This window comes from Leishmania mexicana, chromosome 20 (assembly GCF_000234665.1).
Source record: "Leishmania mexicana MHOM/GT/2001/U1103 complete genome, chromosome 20".
In the NCBI taxonomy this organism is placed as follows: Eukaryota; Euglenozoa; class Kinetoplastea; order Trypanosomatida; family Trypanosomatidae; genus Leishmania; species Leishmania mexicana.
The window spans coordinates 1203539-1215841 of NC_018324.1; the positions used below are offsets into that span (position 1 = coordinate 1203539).

At 56.6% G+C, this 12303-nt stretch overlaps 6 protein-coding genes across 6 annotated transcripts; all 6 read right to left on the minus strand.

Moving 5' to 3' along the window:
• Positions 1–1311: 1311 nt before the first annotated feature.
• LMXM_36_3000 (putative ATP-dependent RNA helicase) lies at positions 1312–4176 on the minus strand (the record flags this gene model as incomplete). The annotated part of the gene is made up of 1 exon (XM_003874603.1): positions 1312–4176. The coding sequence occupies one exon, from the start codon at positions 4174–4176 to the stop codon at positions 1312–1314; it is 2865 nt and encodes a 954-aa protein (XP_003874652.1).
• Positions 4177–4608: 432 nt separating this feature from the next.
• On the minus strand, positions 4609–5067 carry LMXM_36_3010 (putative glutathione peroxidase; the record flags this gene model as incomplete). Its single annotated transcript, XM_003874604.1, has 1 exon — positions 4609–5067. The coding sequence occupies one exon, from the start codon at positions 5065–5067 to the stop codon at positions 4609–4611; it is 459 nt and encodes a 152-aa protein (XP_003874653.1).
• Positions 5068–5894: 827 nt separating this feature from the next.
• Positions 5895–6635, minus strand: LMXM_36_3020 (putative exosome complex exonuclease rrp41; the record flags this gene model as incomplete). Its single annotated transcript, XM_003874605.1, has 1 exon — positions 5895–6635. One exon carries the CDS (start codon positions 6633–6635, stop codon positions 5895–5897), a length of 741 nt encoding a protein of 246 aa, XP_003874654.1.
• A 1926-nt stretch (positions 6636–8561) lies between these two features.
• Positions 8562–9878, minus strand: LMXM_36_3030 (clathrin coat assembly protein-like protein; the record flags this gene model as incomplete). The annotated part of the gene is made up of 1 exon (XM_003874606.1): positions 8562–9878. One exon carries the CDS (start codon positions 9876–9878, stop codon positions 8562–8564), a length of 1317 nt encoding a protein of 438 aa, XP_003874655.1.
• Positions 9879–10358: 480 nt separating this feature from the next.
• On the minus strand, positions 10359–10715 carry LMXM_36_3040 (putative pre-mRNA branch site protein p14; the record flags this gene model as incomplete). Its single annotated transcript, XM_003874607.1, has 1 exon — positions 10359–10715. One exon carries the CDS (start codon positions 10713–10715, stop codon positions 10359–10361), a length of 357 nt encoding a protein of 118 aa, XP_003874656.1.
• A 596-nt stretch (positions 10716–11311) lies between these two features.
• LMXM_36_3050 (conserved hypothetical protein) lies at positions 11312–11740 on the minus strand (the record flags this gene model as incomplete). Its single annotated transcript, XM_003874608.1, has 1 exon — positions 11312–11740. One exon carries the CDS (start codon positions 11738–11740, stop codon positions 11312–11314), a length of 429 nt encoding a protein of 142 aa, XP_003874657.1.
• Positions 11741–12303: the final 563 nt, after the last annotated feature.

Here is a 12303-nt window from a genome sequence, read left to right on the forward strand (position 1 = left end):
CTTGGTGGACTCGATGGGAGAGTGGTGCCACTTGTTTGCAAAGGCGGCATTGCCTTTGCCGCCCTGGCCGCCCTCCAGCAGCACAATCTGCATCCCCTCCTCATCCATGTCGTACTGCACTTCATTCGTGTCCATGTCCACTACCTGGGTCCCCAGCGGCAGCTGCAGCCACAGATCCTGTCCACGCTTGCCGTGCGCCTCACGAGAGAAGCCGCAGCAGCCTGCGCCGGCGGAGATCTGGCTACCCAAGTCCACGATATGACTGAGGTCGGTGTGCTGCTTGACGCATTGCAGCAACACATTGCCGCCGTTGCCTCCATTACCGCCGCCTGGGCCGGCAAACTCATTGCCGTGCTCGTGAGCCATGATGCTTGCACCATCACCGCCAGATCCGCTGCAGAGTAGCACCTTGACGCGGTCGACAAAGCGATGCTTTGCCCTGTGCGCGCCCCACCTACGCCGGAGCATGCGCTGTCGTCCAACCAAGAGAGTAGAATGGCAAGCAGAACGACAGTAAGCTACTGTGGAGTTGCGAGCCTGTCTCCACGACTTTTCAAACGTATGTGGTGAGTAGCACCACGGACAGACACTAGAGGACGATGTCCACCAGCGAAGAGGAGGAGAAAGGAATGGAGAGGGCGGTGAAAGCGGAGGAATTTGCGTATGCACAGTGGCAGAAGTACGCGATGCTCAGTCTCGAAAGGCCTCAAGTGGAGCCGACTCACGTAAACGCATCCATGAACCATCGCACCCCACCACCACCCAGCGGCCTTGCACGCGAAACGAGGAGAGAGAGAGACAGGAAAAGAGCAAGGTTGCGAAGAGACGCATGAGGCCAATCACAAGAGTAGCAAAGGCGAAGCACAAGAAAAAAAGATACTGTATTCGATGTTTGCTATACTTTCGCGAAGTAGGCCCACGCAGCACCAAGTGCACCCCCCCCCCACACACACACTCACTCCCTCGCGCACATGCACCGGCATACACACGTGCACAGGAGGCATTGCTCCTCTTACTCTTTTTTTTAGGTTTCGAATTCATTTTTGTACGCAGAGTCCACTTTCCTTGCTCAATCCGCAGGAGAGAGACGGCAACTGCGCGCGAGAGGGACTGAGAGACAAGACCCACTTATTCGAGAACGCCGATGCGATGCTTAGTATGTTACTCACAAAACACCCCCAGAAAAGAAGGGGGTGGGGTTACAACAGGCCACACATACGCCAGCAGCGACGTTGTAGCTGACCAGCTGCAGATGTACGCGCACACACACACGCACGCATACGCGTGTCTGTCATCATTCGCTCAGCACGACTACAAGTACAGCGATGACGCGAAAACGATATCACGCTTGATGAGCTGGATGCCCTTGAGGAACTTTTCGTGCAATTCGATGCTGCCGATAGCCGGCGACCGCGCCGCGGAGGCCAGCTGGCGCAGCATCTCCTCCAGACGACGCATCATGCGCACAATATCACCCTCGTACGCCGTGGTCTTGCTCACGAGATCGACGAACTTCGCCCCTTTTGCCCACAGGTAGGTTACCTCCATGAGTGACGGCATGACCTTCTCCACCGAACTGTTTTCTTGCATCAGGCCGCTTTCGGCGCTAACAGTGGCGATGCGAGTAACGATCTCGTTGAGGTCCTTCAGCGGCTGCTCGAACTCCTGCGGCAACGAGAAGCCATCTGGGGTGCGGTGCACGTTGACGAGACATGATAAGAGAGCCACAATCATCTCCGTCTCCATCGAGTTCAGCACGCCTTTGAAGAGCAGCTCCGTCAGCAGAATTTCATTTTCGTCTGTCGTCGTTATCTCGCACGCTACGCGGGCCTTGCGGAGAATGATGTTGTCCTTATCGATGTAGTCCAGGCGACGCAGCACACGCATCATCTGCTTCAGCTCTTCGGAGAAGACCGCCTTGCTCATGCCGGCTAATTCACCCTTCACCTGCTCCAACTGAGCCTCGAGGTCTGCCTTTCGCTTGTACTGCTCAAACTCCTCCTGCAGCTCTGGTGTGGGGGATGTGGCAAGAATGTTGTCCTCTAGCTGCTTTTGCAGCTTCGACACCTGCGTCTGCAGCTTACTCAGCTGCGCGTCCTCGGCACCCATCTGCGCAGAGGTGAGCACGGGAATGCTGTTACCAAACTGGCGCTGCAGCTTCGACAGAATTTGCACCACCTCAGCACGCCCCCGCTCGGAGTCCGGGTTTTCGGGAAGGTTTGTCTTCAGCGTCGAAAGGGACTGGACGTCTGAGAAGTCGAACGTCACCGTGTATAGGTCCGCCTTCTCCGAGGTGTACTCGCTGACCGGGCACGGCGTCAAAGCGCTCGGATTCGACGCGTCCGCCTTCATGCAGATCACAGCAGCTTGGATGGAGAAGGTGCTGGGGTCGCTGAAGTTTGGGTTGGTGCTCTTTGCGGCAAACGAGCGGCAAACGCCCCAGCCAAAGTCGAGCTGATCGGAGGCGCGAACGATATGCACAAAACGGCCCGTCTGCACCCAGTTCTTGAGGAACTTGGGCTGGCGCAGAATGTGGTCCACCTCGTTCCTCTTCTTCGCGATCATGTCCTCGCAAATCGTGTACTGCCGAAAGGCGCTCTCGTGGGTGAGGTTGATCTCCTCGATGGACCTGCGCAGAGCAGCACCCTTCTCCTCTAACGCTGGCTTGTCACGCAGGCGCTGGAATTGCGAGAAGCTGCGCTTCATCATAAATTCAGGATCGACGTCCTCGACGCGCAGCAGGTTCAGCACCATATTGTACGTCAGGTGGAAACTGCTGAGCAGGACGTCGGCGCCACCGCCGGTCAGCTGCTTCAGCGTGTCGGGCTCCACTGCCTCGTCCACCATGGCAATGACAACGCCAACGCGGTCGAGGCCACGACGGCCGGCGCGCCCCGACATTTGAATGTACTCGCCGCCGGTGAGGTAGCGGTTCTTCTCGCCGTCGAACTTCTTGACAGAGGTGAAGACGACGGTACGGGCCGGCATGTTAAGCCCCATGGAGAAAGTCTCGGTGGAGAAGAGAACCTTGACCAAACCCGCCTGGAAAAGAATCTCGACAACCTCCTTCAGAATCGGAAGGAGACCGGAGTGGTGGATACCGACACCGCGCTTCAGGAGCGGGTGAAGATGCTCAATAGCGGGCAGCTTCCGGTCCTCCTCCGCCAGCGACTCCATAGCATTGTTGAACACCTCCATCACGAGAGCATCCTCTTCGGTGTTATTGAAGTTTAGCCGCGAGAGCGCGAGGGCGTTGCGCTCGCACTCCGCCTTGGCGAAGGAGAAGACGATCACAGGGTACATGTTGCGGTCCATCACGAGTTTGACGATCTCCATCATGGACTGCGACGACCCACCGTGACTGCGGCCACCGCCGCCCTTGTGGTTCCCGCGCGGGTCTTTGGAGGAGCCGTTGGCTGGGCCTGCCGCACCCACACCGTTTGCGACGCCCTCCGTCCCCATCGACGCGATAGCCTTGCCGAAGTTGTCATCGCGGAATTTGCCTTTTTCATCCACGATGAGGAAGATGCCGTCGGCTCCGGCCGGATACAGGTAGTGCTGTAGCGGCACTGGCCGGTAGTCTGTGTGAATGACGTGTACCTTTGTGGTGGGATGGATGCTCTCCACCCAGTCCGCAAACTCGCGCGCGTTCGGGATGGTGGCGGAGAGGAAAACGTACTGGCATCCCTCAGGCAGTAAGCTGATTGTTTCTTCCCACACCACGCCACGCGACTTGTCGCGCATGTAGTGCACCTCATCGAAGACGACGCAGCCCACCTCCCGCAGCATTTCGGTGCCGCGGTACAGCATGCTGCGTAGAATCTCTGTCGTCATGACAAGACAGTCCGCGTCCGCCTTGATGGTTGTGTCACCGGTCATGAGACCGACGGAGTCGAACTTGTCGGAGAACTCGCGGAACTTTTGGTTGCTAAGGGCCTTGATGGGAGAGGTGTAGATGACGCGCTTCTTCTCTCGCAGCGCCTTGGCGATGGCGTAGAGCGCCACGGTAGTCTTACCTGCCGACGTGTGCGCCGACACTAGAACGCTGTCGCCTTCCTCGAGAGCGTCGATACTCGTCTTCTGGAACGTGTCGAGCTCATAGGGGAAAGTGATGGCCGGGTCGACCTCGCGGCGTGTCCGCTTCGCCGCCGGTTCGTCTTCGCGTCTGTCTGACATTCGTAACACTCTGTGCGTGCCTTGGGGTCTAGAAATGTGTATCGGTGTGTGTGTGTTTGTGTGTGTCTGCGTGCTCGACCACGTGCGAAGACACGTACTGGAGATGGGATAGAAAGAAGGGGGAGTGGGAGGGTAGCGCCAGTGAGGTGGACACCTACGGCAGGGGCAAGAGGGAGGGAATGAAGGCGGCTTCGGGAAGCTGTGCGCCTTCGGCCTCTCTCGCCATGCTGACTTAGTTGACAAATTTGGCCGAAAAAAGCATAGCTCGCACCTTTTTGATCCTCTTCGTCTTTGGATTTTTTTCGTGTGTGTGCATGAGTGCCCGTGCACGTGTGTCCGAGAGTTTTTTTTTCAAGGAGGCACGCAGTCCTCGCCTCCTCCTCCTTCACCGCCGGGAGACTCGTGCTGGCATTTTGATTGCTCTCCAGCTCACTACAAAACACACTCGATGGACTGCCGCAGTGCGTCCATGGAGCAGCTAGGCTCCAGCTTACGGCGCGGCACACCACTGCGGTCACACAGGTACTTGGTATAGTTCCACAGGGGAGCTCCCTGCTGTGCCCGTAGCATCTGGAACAGCGGGTCGGCTGAGGAACCCTTCACATTGACCCGATCAAAGACAGGAAAGAGCAGCCCAAGGTCCTCGCACCACTGCGCGATTTCTGTATTGTTGAGCGGCTCTTGATTCGCAAACTGCGCGCACGGAAACGCGAGAACGGTGAACCTGCGGGAGTCATACGCCTGTTGCACCTTGTTCAGCATCTCGATGTTGGCGGATGCAAGGCTGCATCGCGATGCCACGTTCACGATGAGCGTCGTATAGCCAGAGTACTTTTGCAAAACAACAGTCTTGCCATTTTGCACAGCGCTATACGTGAAGATGGATGCCATGCCAGCAGCGAGGTCCCACAGACACACGGAGCTGTCGTGTACAGGCGAGGGGGTAGGCCACAACGAAAAACAACAGACAGAAAAAAAAGACGCGGGCCACGCGGCGGAGAGGGGGGAAGGGTGAGGCGCGGCGGTTTGACGCGGTTATGAATGGGAGAAACGGCGCCGAAGAGTTTCTCCTGTGTCGCGAAGTTCTGTCTAACGGTGTGCACCGCACGAAGGAGTCGAGAAAAAAAAAGGGTGGGGGAAGCATGCAGCAGCACATACGAAGGTGCAGACATGGAAGAGAGCATTCAATGGGAGAAGTGGCCATCCGTACGCGCCCAGGAGGGCGGTGAAGGACGATGGCACCGGAAACTGTCCGAGCCTGTAGCAGTGTGGCTGCCATTGGCAAAAAGGAACAGGAGTGAGGAACAGCCTGCAAGCGTCTTGCGAGGCCTTGCGCGGCTGTTGCGTGACACGAGCAGCTCACCCTCTGCTCTTCCAGTGGGTATGACACGATCTCACCTACGACCCGCACACTCTCTTTTCCTTTTCGTTTGCTTTGTGCTTCGCTTCTTCTCGCAGGCCGTTGTCGTGGAATCGTAAGCAAGAAGGGAGCGATGCGTTACTCGAAGGGTTAGTGGTAGACGAGGCTGCTGGATGCGCGACGAGAAAAAGGGAGGAGGCGGAGGGAGGAAGGGCACTAGGAGGTGCTGTGGATGAGGCGGTCAACCAAAACCTAGGTGATACCTCAAACACCTAATGAACTGCTGCTCCGTTGATTGAGCCTCCGAAAGAAGCACCAGCAGCACAGGGATGCCGTCCCCAACACAGCACGGGCGCAACTAGCTTTGTAGCGCCAAGATCTTCCTTGCATGTTCCTCCAGCGCCTTTCGCATTGTTGTCTCAAAGAGCTTCGTGGCACCCTCCTCCGCGCACTTGAGCAGCCGCGTCGCCGAGTCTGGAGGTAGCCGCGACGTCGTCTCCAGCCAAATGATGTTCCGCGTGTCGTGTCCCGTGAATGCCGCCGCAATCACTGGGCACTGAGAGCGCAACTCGTCGTTTGTCAAGTCTATCAGCATGTGCTCATCCAGAATCCCTGCATCAATGCAGCACACCGCGTCCCGCATAGCAACGTTTGCGTCGATCAGGGCGAGGCACGCCGCGTTGATGCACGCGATTTTCTCGTTCCCGTCCTGCTGAAGGACCTCGATGTAAATGTGAATCTGCGAGTTGGGATACTGGGAAAGGAGGATGACGGAGCGGGCCACTTGCACCACAGCGGCGCCGATGTCCTCTGAGAGCCTGCTACGCCTCTGCGGATTGCGACGGTTTTCCCCAGCAAACGCGGCGACCGCCACTTCGCACGTGACAAGCGCCTTATCGTGCTTTGCCTCCTGCTTGTGGAGCGACTCTCGCGGCCCAAAGACGGATGCGCACACTTTTGACTGCCCAAGTGTGATGTCGCAACTGCCGTCACAAGCGGAAAGCGTGCCGAATGCAATGTCCATGCGCCGTGCCTCCCGCGGGCGACGGCCGTCCAGGCGAAGACCCGCTGGACTGACGTACTCCTTTTGGCGAGACATATGGCTGTTCGCTGACTACAGCAACCTCACCATATCATAAGAGAGGGGAAGCCGCGCAAGAGCAACGAAGACAGAGGAGGGGGCCGACGGTATGGCGGTAGGAAGGGAGGGCAGAGAGATCCGTGAGGGGAAGCGAGGAAGGCTTGAAAAAAAAGGGGGAGATGGGTGGGAGGGGCATGGCAACAAGCATGCAGCTTTCCTGTGACAATCACGATCAAGTGAATAAAGGGGAGGAAGCGGAAGTGCGGAGAAAGGCGTAGCATGGCGCACGAGTCCCTTCCCACTCGGAAAATGGCCGTATTCGAGCCCCAGGCCTAGCGCCGGAGTCAATGCATGCATCGACAGTGGTCGCGACGTACGCCACGGTTTTACTACAAGAAACACCAAAGGCGCATTGCTATTATTTTTATGTGCGTGCCTGTGCTGGCATCGACGACTGAAGCAGATCATTGCAGGTTCAGAAAGGTGGGGAAATCTGTGTAGGAAAAGCTGACGCCTTCCCTCGCGGCATGTGGCGTGGCCATTGTACAACAACGGCAGATGAACGCTTTCTGTGCCCGTTGGTATTTCTGGCCGCGTCAATCACCCCACGTCGCCATCGTCCCGCGGTGCTCCTTCTGTTCGGACACCCAGTACACGGTGAACATGTGCAATCGTGCAGTCCTGATGTTGTGCAATCAGGCCAATCAGTTCCTGCGCGAGGTCTCTCGCGGCGTTGTAGCGGTGCAAAAGCTCGGCGAGCGGCAACGTGGACAGCTCCCACCACAGCAGCTGGTAGGGCGTTGCCATGTCCTCTTCGATTGGCATATACCGCGTGCCCTCGTTTTCGAAAAGTTACGCTCACGGTCTTTCTGATTATTGGAGGCGGTAGAGGAGACACAGAGCGAGAGAGAGCGAGAGAAAGAGAGAGCGAGGTAGGGAGAAACGGTGGCACTCGTTGGCGGGGAAGGGCAGGAGAAACGGGAAACGACAACCTTTTCTATTGTTTTCTCCCACCAGGAGGGACACCGAATAGTGTACTTGCGGGACGCCCTCTGTAGATGTGCATCGGCGCGAGTATGGCCGCCACGCATGTCCTCCGCACCCCATTCCTCACTTTCCCCCTCGGAGCAACCGCAAATGAAGAAAAGGTGAGGAAGTCTTCGTCTTCACACCATCAAGAGGGAGAAGGTAGGCGCATGCTCGAGGCTGACGTGCACAGGATAGTCGAAGTGGATGGCCAGCGTCTTCCATCGGCTCATCATCATGCGCGTGCATCCGGGAGGGCTGTAGAGAGGAGGTAAGCGCAACAAGCAACGAAACACAAGTGGCCGCCAACAAGAAGGGAGGAGGGAGAGACGAAAAGAGCAAATGCCCACGAAACACAGCACACACACACGCATACGTACGTGCACACAGCTGCCCATATGCCACGTGGGGTGGCAATGGCAACATACACGCGTGTATGTGCGTGTGTGTGATGCGTGGTTAGGGGATGCCCAAGGCGCGACGAACGACGAAGAAAGTGAAACGCGGAACAGGAGAGTCACAACCGCGCAGCAAAGCGGACTGAAGCGCGTCGCGAACACACGAAGCAGGATGTGTGTGCAGTTGTGGCGGCTGAATGGGAGAGCGAAAGAGCAGCTGACGGCCCTCAAGTAGATTTAGCGCTCCATCGTGTTGACACGAGAAGGTGGATGAGAACCGAGGAGTCGCATTTCTCCCGCACGGGGCCCTCTTATTACCGTCGCAAGCAAGTGCCTCGCCTCCGCTCCCCCTTCCCCCTCCTCCACTTCTGCAGGGTTTCCACACCATGTCTGTATTCGAAAAAGAGCACCTATGCACACTTGCACGCACACGCACGCCACATGTAGAGCAGATGGTGCGTTGAATGGGGGAGCAGCGGGTGCAGTTCTACTCCACAGACGGCGGCACACACCGTGGGCGCTATATGCGGCACTGATAATCACCCGCCATGACGGTGTAGCGAATCCATTTGTTTGCCGCGTACATCAACGTTGGCTCCTTGACGACCAGCTCATTGATGCGCAAGCCTGTAAGCGACAGGGACACACACTGGAACGCGATGCGGATAGGCGGCTTCGTCCACAGCAGCTCCGTGTTCTCCGTCGGCGCAATCTGTCGGATCTCCGCGAAGAAAGCGATTTCCTCCTCACTCTTCACCTCCGGCAGCTTCCACACGATGGCGTGGCTTACGGGGTCATAATTGGCCTTGCCACGCCCCACCCTCACCTCAGCAGTAGCTGTATTGTCCGGACAGGCGACGCTCACCTGGACGTCTTTGGCGACCCGACCAGCTGGGGTGTCTGAGCGTAGTGTGAACTCGACCTCCGTGCGTGTCTTCGAGATCTCTCGTGCCTTGGCCGACAGCACCTTCATCGGTGGCTGCACGTTCACACTGGAGCGGTACGTCATGAGAGTGAACTTACCATCCGGCGGCACAAAGGTGACCCGTCGTTCTTCACCAGAAGCTTTGAGGCGGACGCAGTTGTGAAAGGAGATGCTTGATAAGGGAACCACCTCTCCTATACCACCGACACCATTGCTCCCGGCCGCCTCGGTGATACCGTGACTCATCACTTTCGCGTTCCAGTGCAGCTGGCACTCCGGCATCCCGGAGAGGAAGTTGTTCATGACCACACGCCCCAACACGCTGCTCTGCAGCGTCTCTCCTGTTTGGGAGAGCAGCAGATTCACATCTTCAAACACGTCAACGAACACCTCGTTCACACGGAACGCAAGACCCTCCACTCGCCACGGCGTCTCGCCGGTCATCCTATCGGCGATGCGCTCCGACTCGTGAGTGTTCTTCAGAACGGCAGCATCCACGCCGTCTTTCGTGACAAATTCCCTTATTGATTCTGCGTCCGTCAGGATGGGGTATCCGAAGTCCATCGACTCATCGATGATGCCCTGCAGAGCAATAAAGTTCTCCTTGATCCGCTTTTCGTCCAAGCCCTCGTAGTCATTCTGGATATGCTGCAACAGCCGTGCACCGTACTGGAGACACATGAGGCAGTTGACATTCGAGTCGGACACCATCACGACGTACAGCTCCGTCAGCTTAAGGTGAATGAAGCACATGTGTTTCACAATGTTGACAGGACAACGGTCAACCTGCTTTGTAGAGATGATCTCACTGCAGAAGGTTTCGGCTAGCGACCGCACAGAGTTTCCCGCCCGAAACGTCCGCGAGAGCACCACGTCTCCGCGGGAGTTCAAGAACATCAAAACTGATAACATTGCCTGCTGCAAGGCCGCTGCTTCACCTGCAAGCTACAACTCAATGGTACAATGAGTTTTGTGTGCGTAGGATGTGAGATGCGGTACTCCCATACAACTCAACAGAAGGGACAGGGGGAAGAGAGGGGGTGCACAGGGAGGATGGTCGTGACAAACAGGGCATGAGAAGAGACACGACAGAGGAGTCGGAAAAGGGAAAGGAAAAGGGAAGAGGCACAGAGCAAACACCGTTTCGCGTGACGTAACACCACTGTGCGCGCATTGAGCAAGTTCTCCTTTGCTCTCTTCTGTTAGTCGGGCCTGCAGGGCAGTGGCATCTTTTTTCACGCACTCATCTAGGAATGCACACACACACACGCATGCACACGTACAAACGTACGCACACAGCTCCAAATACGCGATACCAACGACAACCATAACTGCACAAGCGAAACATAGCAGTCACTGCTAAGAGCAGATGCAAAGTGTCTGCGCGGCTCGTCACTCGGTCGGCTCATCAGCGGCCTGTGCGACGTCGGCAATGTGCTTCTTGTACTCCGCCTGCATCTCGCGCTTCCGCTTCCGCCGCTCGAGCGCTTTTTTATCTCTCTCTTCTTCGTACACAGACACTCGAAGCACGCGGTCCTTGCTCAGAGCGTACTCGTTGAGCGCGCCCACTGCATTATTTGCGGCCTCACATTGCTCGTACACAACAATGGCGCAGCCTTTCGTGATGGAGGATGACCCGATACGGATTTGCTGAATACCCCCGTAGGCGCCAAAGAGGGAGTACAGGTACTCACTGGTGCATTGCTTTGAGGGAATACCGGTCACGAGCAGGATGCGCTCATCTGGCATGGCTGCGGCGCGGACGTTCGCGTTGCTTGAACTAACGTGAGAGGACGCCAGGGAGGCAGAATACAAAAAAAGCAAGAAGGGGAGGGGGAGGCTGATTCAGTAGACTAGTGAGACACAAGAATAGGCATTGCAGGCAGCTGCGGCGTGTGTGTGCATGCTGGCTAACCAAGGGGAGGGGAGGGGGCGAACACGAGCGACCCCCGAAAAATCAATTGCGACAGAGTGTTGTTTTGGAGGAGGGTGAGGATGGAGATGCGCACGTAACAACGGAGCTGCGCAGTGACAAATGAGGAAACGCTTCGAACTCTCGCGCTTTGATGAGTTACACGTCATTTCAGCAGTCATCCGCGCACAACCATGAGCACAAAGAAGCCATGCGTGACACAGAAGCACGACGATACTTTTCACAGCCACACACAAACCCATAAAAGCACAAAAAACCGCGTGTTGGAGAAGTTGACATCACACACATCACACACAACAAACAAAAAAAGGCGCCTTTGATATAATAAGGAGAGAACAACGCACGGTGAGAAAGCAAAGTCGCCTTTGATGTATCGTTTCTTCTCGAATTTTTGATTGTTCATGGCTGCCGATCACTCGAGGTCGACGGCAATAGCTTCCACAGAAGGCACGCACGCCACATTGCTCGCGACAACGCCATCGCCGCTGACGAGGACTAAGGTCTGAATGACGCGCCTCAAGAACTCTACCTGCGCTGCATTGTGTGAGACCAGGAGGCTCGGGTCGATTTGCCGCGTGAAGGCTTCGTATCCTTTTTCCGTGGTGCAGAAGAGGACGCGATGACGTTCGATTCCATCTACCGCCTTGACGAGATTAAGGATCTGCTTCTTGTCGTCGGCATCACGAATGCGGCACATCAGATACACCTCCGAGGAAAACGCGTAGAACCGGAGAATCTCCAGCGCTTTTCCCTGTGCCTTCCAGCCCTTGCCGTCGTGCAAAACCTCCCATGCGATGCAGATCTTTTTCCCAATGAACGCCTTATGCTTTATGCGCGCCATTGCATCACATGTTTCGCCGGCATCGCGCGGTGCACTAAGAGGCCTTCTCGCAGAGGTTGGAGGCCGCTGCACCGGCCCTTTCCGCCGGTAAAAAATGTACAGCGACACCGCACCTACTACGATGGCGACCAGTGTCGTGGTCGACACAGGTAGCCGCTCCGACACCTCCTCCAGGAAGGATCGACGGATTACGCGAACCATAATGCTGTTTACGTTGCTAGCAAGCTCTCCCCCTTTTTGCATGATGTTGAACGCCGTCAAAGGAGAGTCAACAACACAGTGAAGACAGAAACCATAGAGAGAGAATAAGGGTAGGATAGAGAACAAAATAGAAGCTTCACCTTTCCAGCAATGGCGCGCGCGCTGCACCATGTCGCCGAGCTTGCTCTCCTGCTCTTCACCAGACAAGGGCTTGAACCTTCTGCCATCACCAAAGAGTGGCGGAAAGGAGGCTAGAGGAGCGGGGAACTTGCGGTTGCTCCCAGGGAGTTGACGTAGACGGTGAGGATAAAACGCCCTTGAATACGCCGCCTACGAACTGTTTACTAGTGGCACGCAGCAGA